We start from the raw sequence: 19,249 nt of genomic DNA on the forward strand, positions 1-19,249 counted from the left end.
AAGATCTTACTCCTTGTTATCTCATTTGAGTCCTGTAATAGCCCTGTGAGAAAAGCAGGGCAGAAATTGTTCTCCCCATTTTCCAGATTATGAGATTGGGCCCCAGAGTGGTGATGTGACTTTTATTAATTCAGTATACATTTACTGAGTGCTGATTACATACTAGGACTTGTGCTGAAACTAGAGAAATACATTAAGAAAGGAAATACATTAGGTCCAAGATGCTTGGTCTAAAGAAGAAGCTGGAATAGTAAACAGTTCTGAAATGATGCAAGTGCTATTGGAGCGCACTGGGAGCCTGGGGCCAGGAGTGCATGCCTCTGCCCTGCCCTGGGGAGGTGAAACTTCACATGGATCTGCAAGGTTGCATAGGAGCTTATTTGAAGGAGAAGAGTATTGTGGGCAGAAAGAATACATAGCTAAAGGGACAGAAGCAAGAAATAACAGCATATTTGGAGTGGAGTATAATTTGGTATGGGCTTCCCTGGTGGCTCAGTGATAAAGAATCCACCTTCCAATGCAGGAGACACGGGTTTGATCCCTGGGTTGGGAAGGTCCCCTGGAAAAGGAAATGACAATCCACTCCAGTATTCTTGCCTGGGAAATCCCATGGACAGAGGAGCCTAGTGGACTACAGTCCGTGGGGTTGCAAAAGAGTTGGACATGATTTAGCAACTAAACCACAACAACAACAGCATAATTCTATAAAAAGTAGCACAGATTGGTAGGGAGAAGTCTTCAGTTCAGTTCAGTTCAGTCGCTCAGTTGTGTCCGACTCTTTGCGACCCCATGAATCACAGCACGCCAGGCCTCCCTGTCCATTGCCAACTCCCGGAGTCTACCCAAACCCATGTCCATTGAGTCAGTGATGCCATCCAGCCATCTCATCCTCTGTTGCCCCCTTCTCCTGCCCCTAATCCTTCCCAGCATTAGGGTCTTTTCTAATAAGTCAGCTCTTCGCATGAGGTGGCCAAAGTATTGGAGTTTCAGCTTCAACATCAGTCCTTCCAATGAACACCCAGGACTGATCTCCTTTAGGATGGACTGGTTGGATCTCCTTGCAGTCCAAGGGACTCTCAAGAGTCTTCTCCAACACCACAGGTCAAAAGCATTCATTCTTTGGTGCTCAGCCTTCTTCACAGTCTAACTCTCACATCCATACATGACCACTGGAAAAACCATAGCCTTGACTAGACAGACCTTTGTTGGCAAAGTAATGTCTCTGCTTTTAAATATGCTATCCAGGTTGGTCATAACTTTCCTTCCAGGGAGTAAGCATCTTTTAATTTCATGGCTGGAATCACCATCTGCAGTGATTTTGGAGCCCCCAAAAATAAAGTCTGACACTGTCTCCACTGTTTCCCCATCTATTTGCCATGAAGTGATGGGACCAGATGCCATGATCTTAGTTTTCTGAATGTTGAGCTTTATGCAAACTTTTTCACTCTCCTCCTTCACTTTCATCAAGAGGCTTTTTAGTTCCTCTTCACTTTCTGCCATAAGGGTGGTGTCGTCTGCATAATCTGAGGTTATTGATATTTCTCCCAGAAATCTCGATTCCAGCTTGTGCTTCTTCCAGCCCAGCGTGGGAAGGTAAAATTTAGAAAATTTATTCTTTGGTTAGGTGGTTCTTTGTCAATTTGAACAGTTTGGGCTTGATCTTTAGAACTATAGGGAGCCATAAATGTTTTTGAAACAGGAGAATGAGAGCCGTGTGTTGGCTTTTCCTGGAATGTTCAAACATTTGCTGTCTTGACCTTCCTCCCTCCAACCACTCCCAAACTCAGCTTAGGAGCTGTCTCCTAGAGGAGCCTCTCCTTGACCACCATGTCTTCAGGCTGGGTTAGGTGCTTCTGATGAGCTTCCTCAGCCAAGGCTTCCCTCTGTCTTATCACTTATCCACTGCTTTTGTTACTCTGAGTTTTTTACTCTAATCTGTGGCCGCTCAGAGGTCAGACACCATGTCTGATCCATATTTGTATTCTTTGTGCCCAGCACAGGACTTGACTCAGAACAGTGTACTCAGTAAATATTTGCTGAAGGAATATTTGGGAGGAGCTGGTTCCACCCCAATCCTGAGATGACATTGGGGGCAGATTCAGTGCGGGGGTGATTCTGAGTAGTGTCTTTCCTCAGTGATGCTGGGGTGGGGAGTGAGTGTGTGAATGGGTGTGTGAGCATTGAAAGTTAGGTGACTCAGTGTGAGACTGGAGATGTGTTCCTGTGTTCTCTCCTGCAGATGGCTTCAGTGACCGATGGTAAAGCCGGAGTCAAGGATGCTTCTGACCAGAATTTTGACTACATGTTCAAACTGCTCATCATTGGCAACAGCAGTGTCGGCAAAACTTCCTTCCTCTTCCGCTATGCCGATGACACCTTCACCCCAGCCTTCGTCAGCACCGTGGGCATCGACTTTAAGGTGAAGACTGTCTACCGTCACGAGAAGCGAGTGAAGCTGCAGATTTGGGTGAGTGCTGGGCATCTTGGGCAGAAGTGTCCCGAGAGCTGACTTGCTTGCTAGTACAAAGGCTGGGCAGTGGGGCCAGTTTAGAACTTTGCTGGGGTTTATGACATTAGACCCCAGTGCTATTGCATGTCTGGCCCCTGGACTGCCCCTTGCTGATTTGATACATTTGCCCTCATCTGGGGACTCAGTTGCTTCTGCTGCTTAACTGTCCAAGAGGTATTATCCTGGATTATTCAGATGAGCAATCAAGAGTCTGGGCTTCGGAGTTATAGGCCTGGATTCAGGTTTCAGTTTTGCCAGTTACTAGTCATGGAACCTGGACTAAGTTACTTAACCTCTCTAGGTCAAGCATTCCTCTTTGGGGATTATAATGACATCTATATCATAGGGTTGGTGAATGCTTAGCATAGTTCCTGGAATGTAATAAATGTACAGTAAATATTAGCTACTATGTCCATAATCTATCACTGTGTAATCACCTTAAAACTTGATGGCTTAAAACAACAATAATTCATTAACACACAGTTCTATGGATCGAATATTTGGGAGTGGCTTGGTTTCTGGCTTGTGATCTATTATGAGGTTGCTGACAGATGTTGGTTTGGGTTGCAGTCATCTGAAGGCTTGAGTGGACCTGGAGGATTCCTTTCCAAGGTGGCTTACTCATGTGTCTGGCACTGACTTTAGTAGGAGACCTTTGTCCCTTCCTACATGGCTCTCTTCATACAGTGTCTTAATGACATGGAGCTAGCTTGTCCTAGGGGGAGCGAGCCAAGAAACCAAACCGGAAGTGGTGATGTCTCTAATTAGAGTATGCTATTGGTCACTAATTCAATGTAGAAGGAAACTATACAAAGGCATGAGTCCTGGGAGGTGAGGATTATTGGGGACCATCTTGGAAACTGGCTATCACAGCTACTATTATTGGTATTTACCAGTGCACTAATAAAATATATACATATTTGAGATGATAATAGCAACATGTACATCATATACTTTTTGATAATGAATTAGCGTTGAGATTGGAAATTTTAAAAATCTGTGATTTAAAGTATTCAAAACGTATTTTTTATTATCAGTCTACTCAACATTAATACATTGTACATATATGTTATTAGTATAATCTGTATACAGTGCTTTTTGTTTTATAATTTTTTCCATGTATTAATATTATCTCACAACCCCATGGGACAGATATTCAGAGCATAATTAATTTACCTTAAGTTGACCACACAGCTACAAAGTGAGATTCCAACTCAGATCTTCTGATTCTAAAGTATGAGTTTTTTTTCTCTACACTGTGTTCATTAGGTATTATAGGGCCCATGTTTCCATTTGTGGACATATTAAGTATTAATTTATAGAGAGATAAAAGTTTATTTTGTTTATTTATTCTCTATTACATGCATCAAGGAATCATAAGCCATTGGAAATGGGAGAAACTATGCAGACCATTAAGTTCATTGGTTCTAGAAGTGTGATGTCCAGATCAACAGCATCAGCACCATTAGGAATTTGTTAGAGATGAAGAATCTCAGGTCCCTCCTCACACCCAGAGAATCAGAAACTCTGGGGTATAGCCCAATAATGTGCTATAACAAACCATCCGGGTGTTTTGATGTAGGCTAACAGCTCAGACAGTAAAGCGTCTGTCTGCAATGCAGGAGACCCGGGTTCGATCCCTGGGTTGGGAAGATCCCCTGGAGAAGGAAATGGCAGCCCACTCCAGTATTCTTGCCTGGAAGATCCCATGGACCCCAGAGCCTGGTAGGCTACCGTCCATGGGGTTGCAAAGAGTCGGACATGACTGAGCGACTTCAATTTCAATTTCAAAATTGAAGAACCACGGATCTAGTTTAACTACCTCATGGTGAGGATCAATCAGCATTTATTAAGTGCCTATTATGTGCCAGTGCTTCCATTTGTGTAGTCTGACATCCTCCCTGCAGCCAGTGCACAGAGGGGGCTGAAAGCACAGGAATATTTGGGGCATGGTGAGCAATCCAGTGAAAATGGAGCAAGGCCGAGAAAGAGTGCAGAGGGGATGCTGAGAGAAATTTGCTGGAGAGGCTGTCGGGTGGCAGTTTGGGCATTAGAGAGACCTTAGACAGCAAATAAAAGGTTCTTGACATGGGCCAGAGGCTACATGCCTGATTATTCCTTAGGGAGCTGAAGAAACTTACTAGAGTTTATTATCTTTGAATACAAAATCAGTGTATGCTAATACTTGCTATATGGATTTACATGGATGTCTTCATTTGATCTCCACATTAGATGGTCATATATCCTGCACTCAAATACTCTTCAGGAGACAGTCTATATTCTACACTCAAACACCCTTCTGGTGGAAGGAGACAAATCTGCCCTTCTAAGGGATTGGCAGTAGCGGCTCCCTTACTCTTTTATTTATTTTCAGCCCATTGTGAGCTTTTGCAGTTTTCCTATGCCTCATTAAGTGGGTTTATTGATTGCACTATTTTTAACGAAATGAACCGCCATGATATATATGTAGCTTAAAAGAAACCCACAAAGAAGCTTCTGATTGAGGACTATACTAATTATAGTGAGCCTAAGTGAGCACAGAAAATGGCTAGACATGTTTCCCCAACACCTAGCATAAGTTCAATGTTAGCCATGTTTTGAGGTAAAATCAATGACAATCTAATATGATCTGACATAAGCACATTGCTTTTGCTAAAAAAAAAAGATTAGCAAAGGTTTTTGTGTGTGTGTTTGTATGCATGTGTACTTTCTGTAGCAGAAAATAAACATTTCTGTACTGTTCATAAATGCTTTAAAATGTAAGCATTTGAATATTGCCTTTGTCATTGTAGTATATTTTAATATCTTTTGTGTACCGAAGCAGGCAGATATATAGGCTTTGGTAAGTCACTCCACTTTTATGAGTAGATAATATCCTCAACTGTAAAGGTCTCATAGGTTTGTTGAGGGGAAGCCACACGTGATAACATAGTATTGTGCCTGGCACATATTAAGAATACAATAAAAGTTAAGTCCTGTCCTCTCTCTGCTCCTGACCCTTATGCAGACAGTGACTGATTTCCCTCCCAAGGTTTCCCACCAGTGGTTCCAGAAGTGCTGGATTGGCATCCAGGGATTCATTAACACTGTATGAAGTGTTCAATTAAATTTCTCAAGCTCATTCAGTCTCTCCCGGGGGATTTCAAAAAGCCATTGTCAGGGTGGAAGGTGGAGAGGGAAGAAGAGGAGGTTAAATTGCTGAGCAGGACCATTCACAAGAGGAGTTTCTACCATCTCTGGGGGATCATGAGGGTACTGGTGGTGCCTTGTTTCCCAGTGTCCCTTGCCATATAAGTCCTTGAGAGCCCCTTCTGTGTCCCGAAAGGTTAATTTTTGTGGACTAGAGAAGATAATCTGACTGGGGAGGTAAGGGTAGGGGAGAAATTCCATGAATAGAGAGTGAGAGCATGCACAGGTGTGGAAGGAGGAGGGAGAATTGGTAACCACACAGCAACAGACCTGACTAGAGGCCACTTATTGCTTGGGTGCTGGTTGCCAAGCAACCCCCCGGGACCTGTGGGAAGAGAAGCATGGGAATTGGCTTTGCACTACCTCCACGTGGGATCCATTGTGAGGGCTATTGGGTCTGAGGGAAGGGAAGAATCCGGGGTTCTGTGGGATGATGGAGCCAACCCAGGAATCCTGGGTTTTAGTCCTGACTCTGCCCTGCAGTGTGGTCATCGTGTGATCTGGAGTAACTCTTCCCCTCCATTGGCCTGTTTCCCCAAAGATCAAAAGGAGAAAATAATCCTCTCTCTTCTTGCATCATGGGATGTTGTGAAGTTCAAGGGAAGACATGGAAAGGAAAGTCCAAGGAGAATTATGAAGCTTTGAGTAGATCGGGATTATGGATATTGTCAGCCATATGAATTCTTCCTGTATGTGCTTTAAACCATTCTTTGTGTCTTCACATCTTCTCTCTGACCCAAGGAAGTAGTCATCTCCTTAAAGAATGGGTGGATGAGCTTCCCTGGTGGCTCAGTGGTAAAGAATCCATCTGCCAGTGCAGGAAGATATGGGTTTGATCTCTGATCGGGGAAGATCTCACAAGCTACAGCGTAACTAAGCCTGGGCACCACAACTACTGAACCTGTGCTCAAGAGCCTGTGAGCCACAAATGCTGAAGCCCACATGCCCTAGAGCCTCTGCTCTGCAACAAAAGAAGCCACTGCAGTGAGAAGCCCATGCACCACAACTAGAGAGTAGCCCCTGTTCATCGCAACAGCCCATGCAGCAATAAAGACCCAGCACAGCCAAAAATAAATAAAATTATATATATATATGCTTAGTTGCTCAGTCTTGTCTGACTCTCTGTGATCCCATGAACTTTAGCCAGCCAGGCTTCTCTGTCCATGGGGATTCTCCAGGCAAGAATACTGAAGTGGGTTGCCATGCCCTCCTCCAGGTGATCTTCCCAACCCAGGGATTGAACCCAGGTCTCTGCTTTGCAGGTGGATTCTTTACTGTCTGAGCCACCAGGCAGGTATATATATACCCCACCAATATAGGTGGTTGAGCCCAGAGATGTCGAATTACTTGTGCAGAGCCAAACAGTAAACTTCATTCTTTATTCATTCAGTAGACATTTATCTGGTACTCCCTCTGTGCTAGGCACTGTGCTAGCTGTGGGGAAATACTCTTCCTCACACTCTCTTGGAGTTTGGAGTTTTCATTGAAGTGGGGGAGATAGACACTATCTTGTCTATCTGTCGTCGTTCAGTCGCTCAGTCATGTCTGACACTTTGCAGCCCCATGGATTGCAGCATGTCAGGCTTCCCTGTCCACCACCAACTCCTGGAGCTTGCTCAAACTCATGTCCATCAGAGTTGGTGATGCCATCCAACCATCTCATCTCTATCGTCCCCTTGTCCCCCTACCTTCAATCTTTCCCAGCATCAGAGTCTTTTCCAATGAGTCAACTCTTTGCATCAGGTGGCCAAAGTAGACACCAAGTATATGAATGAAAAATGTCTAATTTCATCTGTGTTAAGGGCCATGAAGAAAAAAATAATCAGCTTATTTCAAACTCAAGCACTGAGGTGCTGAGCTCAGGAATCACTGAACTGTGACTTGGGTCTCATCACCAGCTTGCAACTGGGGCTCAGGCTCAATTCTATTCACAATTTAAAAGGCTCACTCCAGGCCTGGTCTCTGTCAGGGGATGCAGTGGCAGGGGCCTCCACTGTGGAAGGCCAGGATGTCCTCTTTCTCACTCCCACTAGTGAGGCTTTTTTTTTTTGGTGACCTTCTTGTCGGGAAGACTTAAAAATAGGTGTGTCTTTTGTGTCTGGGATTACTTATTTAGAGACTGAGAAATGGACTGGCTGGCCCAACACTTTTCTGTCGAGAGTTCAAGAACTCTGTGTTTTGTGAAGGATTTAAAGACCATTCCTCATTCCCAGGCTTGTCCTGGAATTGCTGTTCTCCATCTTCTTTCTTTCTCTGACCTCCCTCCTCTGAAATCCTCTGTCACTATGGTGCTTGTGTGTACCTCCATTATTCAATTTGTTTTGTTGTGTTGGTGATGATTTTGGGGGAAGGGGCACTGCATCACACAATCCCTTCCTCTGTCTTTTAGCCAGCTGTGTAAATTTTGTCAACCCCTCTCTCTCTCTCTCTGACTTCCTGCCTTTCTCTTCTAATGACCCGTATGATTACCCTGGGCTCACCTGAATGATTGAGATAATCTTTCCCATTTTGAAACCTGAACTTAATCACATTTTCTAAGTCCCTTTTCCCATGCAAGGTAACATATTCACATGTTCTGGGGATTAAGACATGGATATCTTTCGGGGACCATTATTCTGACTACTACAGCATCTATTAATAACATGGGAAAGTCCTCATATAAACTCTCCGCATCTTTCAGGGCTCTGACGCGGGATTCCTCATCTCTAATGATAGCCCCCTTTGCTAACTCCCTGAAAAAGGTCCTGTCTGTGGCTTAGACTCAGACTTCCTGCTGAGAACGCCTGCCATCGTGTTTGGTGCCAAAAGCCTGTGAGCTTAGAGCTTATCACATCTCAGTCTCATTTGAGACGTGAGGAGGCTGAGGTCCAGAGAGAGAGGACTTTACTAAGGGCCCATTGCAGGGTCCTTATGCCACCTTCAGGAAGTTGAAATCTGGTCACCAGAACATAATGCGGATCCACAGAGAGACCGATGGGTAGCACAAAAGAGGCTGGAAGCTGAGCAGGAACAGGAGGGCTGTGACAGGCCCCTGTGGCTTCAGGAATATGGAGACACTGCTGAGTACAACATTCCCTACTTAGCTCTTATGATATTCAGGATCGATTTTTTCTAGGCAGCAGATTTCCTGGTATGGCTGCAGTGACATGTTGACACTTTCGTCTTCCCAAAGCCGGTAGGAACCGGCTGCTAGGGAAGTTTAATCTGATTTTTAAAATCAAAACAAAGACTATGGGAGGTCAAATCAGAGTTGCAGGCATAGTCTGCTTTCGTAATTTGCAAAAGAGTGAAGCAGCAGTCCTGATCGGCTCTTCTAGGGGCCTGTATATTTTGGGGCCACCACTGCCTTCCTGCCACCCAAATTGGCGTGGGAGGAAAAGAAGAAACCCACAAGCCATTTGCACATTCATTCATTCAATAAACACGTGTGCCTATTATGTGCCAGGCACTGTCATAACAGGGCAAATAAACAGCTACAGTACAAAATAAATGATACAAAGGGATGAAGAAAGTGCTGTGGGAACACAGGAAAGGAGCTACTACCTCTGCCTGGGAAAGTTATTTTAAGCTTCACAAAAAGGGGCCATTTGTACTGGGTGTTGGCAATTGAGTTAAGAGGTTTTCAGGTTAGTGTTGGGGAAGATCTTTACAAGCGAAAGATGTGTGCAAAATCACGATTGCTTTCAAGGACCCATATTGTGTCTGGCTCTGGTAGGCTCTGCAGGGATTGGTGAGACAGTACCCCTCCTTCAAAGGAGAGGGTGGTGCTCGGGTGTTAAGAGAGGTATGACATGTACACAAATAGCGACGATGCTGCAGATATTAATGATGCCTTGAGAGAGGTACAGAAAGTTTTGAGAATTCAGAGAGGGAGTGGTCCCTCTAAACTTGGGAGCATCCCAAGAGAGGGCTCCATGGAGGAGGTGGCTTTATAGTAATGAAAGTTAGCTCTAGCATATAGTATGCTCAGGGGCAGGGCTCTCTGTCTCATTCATTTCCTCTGTGGTCCAGGCTGACCTCAGTTTTTGACTCTGAGGCTGCATGCTGAGATCCCTGCAATGATTTACTTGTTCAAGAAACAGCATGTGATCAGGGGCACAGCCTTTGGATGGAGCAACCTATGCTCCAAAACCACTTCTGCTGCCATCACCTAGTTCAAGTCCCATTGTTTCCCTGTACTTCACTTTCCTCTTTGTAAAATAAGGATAATTTTAGTAACAACTGCATTGTGTTGTTGAGAGAATTATATGAGATAATGCTTAGCCTAGTGGCTGGTACATAGTAAATAATCCTTAATTGGTAGCCTTGTTCTTATTAACTCTGTTACTCTCAAGTGTTGATTTGTGGCAACTGAAAGTCTGAATGTGATCTGAGCTGATTCTTCATCCTTTTTAGGAGTTGAGGAACATTCACCTGAATTCTTTCTCTGACTGTCAAGCTGAGTCTGTGGTGTTGATGGCTGACCGCTTTGTCAGAGCCCTGCCCTAAGGACACACGCAGTTTAGTTGGGAAGAGAAAACAATTCAGAAGACCGTTAAGGGCTAAAATGTGTGTTGCTGATAATTTTTCATCAGGACTTTTCTTTATTTAATGAGCACAATACTGTTTTGGTTTTCCTCCCCTAACCACACAGCTCCTTGTATAATTTTTAATTGTATAGCTGTAGGAAAGAAGTAGCCAAGACATTTGCTGCACACACTTCAACTGTTGGGTCAGCAGCTTTGTGTTACTGCCCTAAGTCAGCGAGAAGGTATTTGTGTCTTACAGGAATATGTAGCTATATATTTTGTTTGTTTTTATTTGTTTTAGTCACTGTGTCATGTCCGACTGTTTGCGACCCCATGGACCCCCTGCCAGTCTTCTCTATCCATGGGGTTTTTCAGGCAAGAATACTGGAGTGGGTTGCCATTTTCTTCTCCAGGGGATCTTCCCAACCCAGGGATCAAACTCGTATTAGCAGGCAGATTCTTTACCACTGAGCCACTGCTATGTATTTTACTAATTGTGAAACACCGGAAATTAGTGATGGGGACAACTAGATGTGGTCTTCAAACAACTCTCTGCAGTATTCTTTTCTGTTACCCTAAATTGTATTTAAGTGCTTGCTCTCTTTTGCTTTTCAGTTGTATCAATACAATTGGTAACCCTCAACATTTTAATATTAATAAAATAAACTGTGGTGCTGAGTGTATGCAGTGGCATGCAGGGAAGGGAGAGTTCAGTATATACAGTGGGTAAGAGAGACCTGGGAGGAAGGTGGGGGGGTATTGCAGGGTAAGGCAAGAGGGGAGGGTATAATAGAGATATTCCAAGCAAGCGGGGGCTCTCATAAACTGAAATGAGGGCAGATATTAAGAGATAGGGTGAGTTGCCATGTGCTTTGTAGGATGTTCTTTCTGTGAGGTGACTGAAATCCTCCCACATCTCCCAGTCACAGCTCTTGCCTCTGCTCCACCTCCCACTCGCTGTATCCTTTCCAGCCACAACAAACTTCCATGTGTTTGTCCATTTATTTACTCATTCATTCATTCAGCAATATTTACACTGTGTGCACCAAGCATTGTTTCAGGTGCTAAACACACAGCAGTGAAAGTAACAAATGGAATCCCCTTTCCCACCTTCCCCTAGATTTAAGGAGGGAGACTGGCAATAAATAAATATGTAGTATGCTCTGTGATGATAAGTACTCTGGAGGAAGGTGCAGCAGGTAAGGGGGATAGGCTTGGATAGGTGGGCTGTTTATAAATTTAATCAAGGTGGTCAGGGTGAACTTCACTGAGCAGGGCACTTTTCAGTAAAATTCTAAAGGAGGTATAGGGTATTTGGAGGAATAGGATCCCAGGCAGAAGGGAAGGCAAGTGCAGAAGCCTCGAGGCAGGGATATGCTTGGCATATTCCAGGGACAGTAGAAGGCCAGTGGGACTGGAGTGGGAGTGTGGTCAGAGATGAAGCTGAAGTTAGTGGGAGGGCTAGGTTGTGTTGGGCCTTGGATGCCTTGTAAGCCTTTGAGGTTTTTTTTTAACCCAAAAGGTGTAATTATTATACAAAAACCTGTACATATTTAACGTCTATAATTTCATGGGTTTGGACACATGCAAATACCTCTGAAACCATCAGCACAATCAAGATAATAGATTTATTCATCAACTTCAAAGTTTCCTTGTGCCCTCTTACCCCCTCCTTTTTTTTTTTTTCAGTAGTAAGAGCAGTTAACATGAGGTTTGCCCTCTTAAAAATTTTAAGTAAATACTACAGTTCTGCTAACTTACAGCTACTATGTTGTAGAGCAGATCTCTAGAACTTACACCTTGTATAACTGAAACTTTATAGCAAATTCATCAAGTCCTCATTTCCTCTCCCCTCAGCCCCTGGAAACCACTGTTCTATTTTCTGCTTTTATTTGACAGTTTTAGATATCTCATATAAATAGAATTATCAGTAATGTTATTGGCTTATTTCACTTAGGATAATGTCCTCCAGATTCATCCATGTTGTTACAAATGGCAAAATCTCCTTTTTTAAGGCTGAATAATATTCCTTGTGTGTTATACCACATTCTCTTCATCTGTCTAAATCAATGGACGTTTGGGTTGTTTTCATATCTTGGTTAATGTGAATAATGCTGCACTAAACATGGGATTCAGATATTAGTTGCTCAGTCATGTCCAACTCTTTTCGACCCCATGGACTGTAGCCTGGCCCAGCTCCTCTGTCCATGCAATTCTCCAGGCAGGAATACTGGAGTGGGTAGCCATTCCCTTCTCCAGGGGGTCTTCTCAATCTAGGGATCAAACTGGGGTCTCCCGCATTGCAGGCAGGTTCTTTATTGTCTGAGCCACTAGAGAAGCTGAGAAGATTCTTGAGAGTCCCTTGGACAGCAAGGAGATCAAACCAGTCAATCGTAGAGGAAATCAACACTGAATACTCGTTGAAAGGACTGATGCTGAAGCTGAAGCTCCAATACTTGGATCACCTGATGCGAACAGCTGACTCATTGGAAATGACCTTAATGCTGGGAAAGAATGAGGGCAGAAGAGAAGAGGGAAACAGAGGATGAGATGATTGAATGGCATCACTGATTCAGTGGACATGAACTTGGGCAAACTCCAGGAGATAGTGAGGGACAGGGAGTCCTGGCGTGCTACAGTCCATGGGGTCACAGTCAGACATGGCTTAGCATCTGAACAATAACAAAAAACATGGAATTGCAGATACCTCTTTGAGGTTCTTATTTCAATTCTTTTGGGTACATACCCAGAAGTAGAATTTCTGGATCATATGGTAGCTCTGTCAAAGGACTTGAATAGACATTTCTCCAAAGACACATACAAAAGGTCCAACAAGTGTATGAAAAAATGTTCAGCAGCACTAGGAAATGCGAATCAATGCCAGGAAATATATTCTCATACATGTTAGAGTGGCTATTATAAAGTTAAAAAGATATTAATTGTTGCCAAAGACTTGGAGCACTTGTACACTCTTGTTGGGAATGTAAAATGGAGCAGCTGCTATGGAAAACAATGTGGAGTTTCCTCAGAAAAATCTTTGAAGGCTTTGGGTTTTACTCTGGATGAGATGGGAGAATTTTGGGCAGTGGAATTATATGATCTGACTTATATTTTTTAAAATAAACTTTAGTTTTTGATAATTTTAGATTTAAAGAAAATTTCCAATGATAGAACAGAGACTTCCCATATATATCCTTCACCCAGTTTCCCTATATAACCGTGGTGCATTTGCCAAAACTAAGTTAAAATTGATACAGTACTAGTAGCTAAAAGACATTAATTGAATTTCACTACTTTTTCAACTAATGTTCTTTTACTGCTTCAGGACCCAGTCCATGCTGCACTTAATAACTTTTAAAAATTGAGATGTAATTCTTATAAAATTCACCTTTTTAAGGTTTACAGTTCAGTGATTTTTAGTATTCACAAAATTGTGCAACCATCACTAGTAATTCCAGAATATTTTAGTGTCTTGCACTTTAATATTTAACAGGATTGCTCTGAGGCAGGGTATGTCTGTTTCAAGAATAAATTATAAACCAACAACAGGCAAAAGTGGGAAGATTGGTTAGGAGTTGTAATAATCCAGGCTGGGAATGATCGTGGTTTGAAGTAGAGGGGTAGGAGTAGTGGTAGTGAAAGTGGCCAGTGATGGTAGTCAAAGTGTGTATGGTTTGAAAATATTGTTGACAGGTCTCCTGTTAAAGTGGATGTGGGAGAGAAGGAAGGAGAGGAGTCAGGGGTGATCCCAAGTGTTTGGACTGAGCAGTTGGAAGGTTAATGATGCCTCTGACTCAGATCTGGAAGACTTCGGGGACATGAGGATTTGGGGAGACAGCTGGGTACTGAGTTTTGCTTATGTTAAACTTGAGATGCCTGTTAGATAACCAAGTATAGGTATAGAATAGGCTGTTGGATAAATGAATCTGTGGGTCAAGACAGAGGCCCTGCCTGGAGATATAAACTAGCAAATCATTAGCATAGAGAAGGTATTTAAAACCTTGAAGCCCAACAAGATAAAAAGGGAAGGTGTGAGGATAGAAAGGAACATTCTAAGGAGTAAAGCCCAGAGATATTCCAACATGAAGATGTTGGGAAGATAAGAATCACAAAGGATACTGAAAAAGAACAACTGAAGAGGGAAAATGTGGGGTCTTTGCAGCCAAACAGAGAATTTTCTAGAGGGAGAAGAGATATGCTGTGTCCAGTGCTGCTACTTTGTCTGTATGAAGCCTGAGGATTGACCACTGGATCTAGCAGCAGGAATTTTTTTTTTCCCATTTATTTTTATTAGTTGGAGGCTAATTACTTTACAATATTGTAGTGGTTTTTGTCATACATTGACATTAATCAGCCATGAATTTACATGTATTCCCCATCCCGATCCCCCCTCCCACCTCTCTCTCCACCCGATTCCTCTGGGTCTTCCCAGTAGCAGCAGGAATTTTATTGGTAACCTTGACGCTAGCAGTTTTGGTGGAGTAGTAGTGATGAAAGCCTACTAAGAGTGAGAGAAGAGAAACTAGAGAGACCAGGCGTACATAGCACTTTCAAGGGTTTTTGGTAGCTGAAGATGAAGGGGGATATTAGTCAGAAAATGTTTCTGATTTTTGTTTTTTTAAGATGAGAGAAGTAGCAGCATGTTTGTGTGCTCGTGGAACAATTCAATAGAGATCAACAAATCAAGCAACCAACAAAGAAAGAAAACAAAACTGACATTGTGGGAGACAGAGGAGAGCTTCTAGGACAGTATCCTTGAGTTGATGAGAGAATGGGATGACAAACACAGTGTGAGTCCTTGCTAGGAGCACAGACAGTGCATCCATATTAACATGGCAGAGTGCGGAAGGAATGGGCACAGGTGCAGTTAGGGGTTGGGTTCCCAGGTGGCGCTAGTAGTAAAGTACCCACCTGCCGATACAGGAGACATAAAGTGATGCAGGTTCGATCAGGATCTTCCCTAAGACCAGGAAGGTCCCCTGGAGGAGGGTGTGACAATTCACCCCAGTATTCTTGCCTGGAGAATCTCATGGACAGAGGAGCCTGGCAGGCTACAGACATAGCATCGCAGAGTCAGACACAACTGAAGTGACTTAACACACACACACATGCAGCTAGGGGCTACATGTGCCGGTGGGAGTTCTCTTGGATACACTTTTTTGGTGGAGTAGGAAGCAAGGTTGTCAGTTGAGAGTGAAGTTGGGGGAGGGGACGCAGAGATTCAAGAACAGAGGAGAAAGTCGTCTCAAAAGGTGGGAGAGGGAATAGACTAGGGAAATGTAATTTGATTGCTGATTAGCATTAAGGCTCCACTTGAAATTAGTGATCATAAATTTAAATTCATGAATTCAGAGCATAGTTGTGTGTTTTCTCCAACCATGTTTTGCTCTGTGGATGCAGTCATAGAAGAGGCAGAGTTGGCTCTAATGAAAGTATTGTTTTGCTGAATGGGTATGACGAAGGAATAGAGGACCAAGGGAGTCTGAGGTGTGTGCCGGAAGCCATTGTCATAACTGGCCTAGAATTCCAGCTGGGCAGAGAAGGTGATGATGTAAAGGCAGTGAAAAGATGGTAGAAGTTGAAGACTTGCAGCTGGGAATCTAGAAGGAATGAGCTAGAAAGATCATAGCTATTTGAGAATAGGAGGTTGAAATTCCTATTGGTATCAACAAGGTTCAGGGCATAATTGTGAGTGGCTGAGGTAGGGATGGAGATCAGAATGACGGGAGAAGAGGAACTTGAGGGAAGATGTGGGAAGGCTCACCTCTGTGGCTATGAAATCACCAAGAATTATGGAGAGAGTAACATGAAGCAAGAACTGCTCACTGGTCAGCAGAGGGATGAGTGGGTGGTATAATCTCATAATGTGAGACCCAAAGCTGGAGGGCATATTGTTTTTTGAAGGAGGGAAAGAGAATGATCTGTAGGCAGGGGTGGAAAGCAATAACATGTGTCCTACTTTCTGGCCCAGAGATTCAGAGGTGGTGAGAGAGGAGCAGCCATCAATTTGGGAGAAGCCATGCCCTCAAGGAGAATCAGCTTTCAATCACAGCAGGACGGTGAGGAAAACATCCAGACCAGAGGTGGAGGAAAATGAGATTTTTCTGATGACCAACTGTGGGTTTCAGAAGGCCCAGGGAGAGCCTTCAAGGGGGAGAGGAGAAAATAGGGTTAGAAAAGATGATGTACACAGCTGTATGGGAATCAAAGCACAGTAATTAGGAATGGCCTGGAAGACTGGGGCTTCTTGCCATGACTGACTTGAATAGAGGAATAAAGGCTACAGACAGTGGTTGTGTGGGGGCCACAGGGAAGGGAAATGGGTCCTCTTGATCCCTGGTTTTAGAGGCCTGGAGGCTGGAGGAGCTTGCTTGCTGACTCAGAAGGCCTCCCTCTCCATTTCACACATCAATAGTTATTGTGGCAATAAACAGCAACCACCATTTATGTAAAATATCTGTAAAATGGGGCTAATAATACCTCCAGCAGGGTGGATGTGAGCTGACAATGGCACTGGCTAATGGCCAGCACTGTGCTCAGTGTTTTTAGCAACTCATGTTATTCTCACAGCAATTCTGTGAGCTAGGTAGATATTGTTATTATCCCTGTTTTGTAGATAAGTAAACAGGTCCAGGTTTCCCCAGGGGCTCAGCAGTAAAGAATCCACCTGCCAATGCAAAAGACACAGGTTCGATCCCTGGGTTGGGAAGATCCCCTGGAGAAGGAAATGGCAACTCATTCCAGTATTCTGGCCTGGGAAATCCCATGGATAGAGGAACCTGACAGGCTACAGTCCATGGGGTCTTTAAGAATCGGACATGACTTAGTAACTAAACAACAAAACTGAGGTCCAGAGAAGTTAGGTAGTGTACTTAAGTTCACAAAAACAGTAAGTGGTAGAGTGCAGATTTTTTTTTAAAGATTTTTATTTTGATGTGGAGTATTTTAAAAGTCTTTATTGACTTTGTTACAATATTGTTTCTGTTTTATGTTTTGGCTTTTTGGCCCCAAGGCATGTGGGATCTTAGCTTCCCCATCAGGGATTGAACCCACACCCCCTGCATTGGAAAGCAAAGTCCCAACCACTGGAACTAGGAAGTCTCTAGACTCCAGATTTTAATCCAGGTTTTTCTGACTTTAGGGGCTTCCCAGGTGGTGGTAATGGTGAAGAACCTGCCTGCCAATGTAGGAGACATAAGAGACCAGGGTTCGATCCCTGGATCGGGAAGATCACCTGGAGGCAGGCATGGCAATCCACTCCAGTATTCTTGCCTGGAGATCCCACAGACAGAGGAGACTGGCAGGCTATAGTGCATAGGGTTGCACAGAGTTGGACATGACTGAAGCGACTTAGCACGCATGTACATTGGACTTCAAAATCCATGTATGATGCCCTGTACCCCACCCTCCTTGTTATATCATTACATATGTAACAACTTGGGTGCTCAGAAAGCACTCAATAGATGGTGAAAATATTGTTGAGTTATAATTTCTTGGGCAACAACTATAGATTGTACAGGTACTTTCCATGCCTTTAAAAGAAAGTCATCATAATGATGGAGCACGGAACAGATGACAAAACTACCAGACTCAGAAATTAAGAGACTTGAACATATATCATCAAAATTAGTAAATGGCATAATAGGGGTTCAGAACTTGTGCTCTTTTTATAGCTGACTGCCTTCACCACTCTTCCCGTTGCCCTTGATGCCCCAGGGACCTCACAGGTGGTTGCGAGTCAGTGTCATAGCTGAAATTTGGATCTGCGTCTCCAAGGAAACACTTTCAGAAAGGGGTGGGTTATCTGTTTCAAGCTATTTCCTGTTAGCTTTCCAGTTTTTCTCCCTTTCTAACAGCCCTCTCTCTCCACAGCTTCACAGGTGATTCTAATGGGCATCACTGATAAACAGGTATGCAATTAAGTGGTTCAGCACTTAATGCAGTGCTTGGTGAGGGGCACATTCTGGCAGTATGAGAGGACGGGTGGGGGCTTCGTTAGTTGTGGTAGAGGTAGCGTGAAAACATGGCCCCAGCAGTGTGATAAATAACACTGTCTCTGAAGCTCTGTTTCCTCAGCTGTAAAATGGGAATAACATTAATAGCTACTTTAGTAGTGCAGTAAGCGAGAGAATGAAAGGAAAGGACTTAGCATGGTGCCTATAACCTATTAGGTGGTCAGTAAGTTTGCCCACAGTCACACAGTGCATGGAGGAGCAGGATAAGTTCATGACTGCTCTATTGTGCTGTACTGTTGTGACGAGTCTTGGTTGCTGCCACTTTTAAGATTGGAGCCATGGTGTGTACAGTGTGGAGTTCATCAGCAGAGAAGTCAGATGTGAGCTGTGGACCTTTTACTCCCATTTTCAGTGGGGGCTAGAGAGAGCAGCAGTGCTCTGCCCCTGAAGATGCCTGGATACCTTCAAAGGCAGGGACATTCTCCTTGCTTGTTTGGGTTTTGCCTGACGGGTTGCTAAGGGCAGGGGGAGGTGTCAGGGAGGCCACTCAACTGAGGATTTATCATTCCTTCCTTCTGCAGACTCCCCCTTCCCCCACACCGTGGCCCACACCACTGTCCCACACCTTGTTGCCAGGTGACAGCTGGAAACTCTTATCCTCTCTACGCCTGTGCTTCTCACCTTCCTCTGTGAAGTCTGTCGACTCTGTGTTAATGACGCAGAGACTTTGAGCTCAGGCCCAGGAGGTGGTGGGGAGGGAGATGATGGAGGGGCCAAGTCCAAGGGCGTGTCTATGCTCCCTCTCTTGAGCACCCCAACCACTGCCCCCAGCTTAAAAGTGAGGGTCCCCCTTTATTCTCAGTTCTGGTCCTACTCATCCAGTTGCTCATAAAAACTATCAGTTCTATCCTCCAAATTTCTCTTGTATGCATCCCCTCCTCAGTTCTGTCCCCTAAATATTAACCAGGGCAATCTGAGCCTGGCTGTCCCTCTGCCCCTTTCCTACCTCAGATTCTTGTTCTCTCCTCCTTAGACTGTATCTGGAGCCTGAACGGATCTCCCTGCCCTCAGCCTTGCTTCCTTCACAT

At 44.0% G+C, this 19,249-nt stretch overlaps 1 protein-coding gene across 4 annotated transcripts in view; it reads left to right on the plus strand.

Moving 5' to 3' along the window:
- The window catches only part of RAB3B (RAB3B, member RAS oncogene family), a 74,653-nt gene that overhangs the window by 11,456 nt on the left and 43,948 nt on the right, over positions 1 to 19,249 (plus strand). For all 4 annotated transcript variants that reach the window (XM_020869372.2, XM_020869387.2, XM_070468174.1 and 1 more), the window contains exon 2: positions 2,240 to 2,467. In XM_020869372.2, coding sequence (XP_020725031.2) covers positions 2,240 to 2,467 — 228 coding nt within the window. The remainder of the gene's footprint in view (positions 1 to 2,239; positions 2,468 to 19,249) is intronic.

Source organism: Odocoileus virginianus, chromosome 5 (genome assembly GCF_023699985.2).
Source record: "Odocoileus virginianus isolate 20LAN1187 ecotype Illinois chromosome 5, Ovbor_1.2, whole genome shotgun sequence".
Lineage (NCBI taxonomy): Eukaryota > Metazoa > Chordata > Mammalia > Artiodactyla > Cervidae > Odocoileus > Odocoileus virginianus.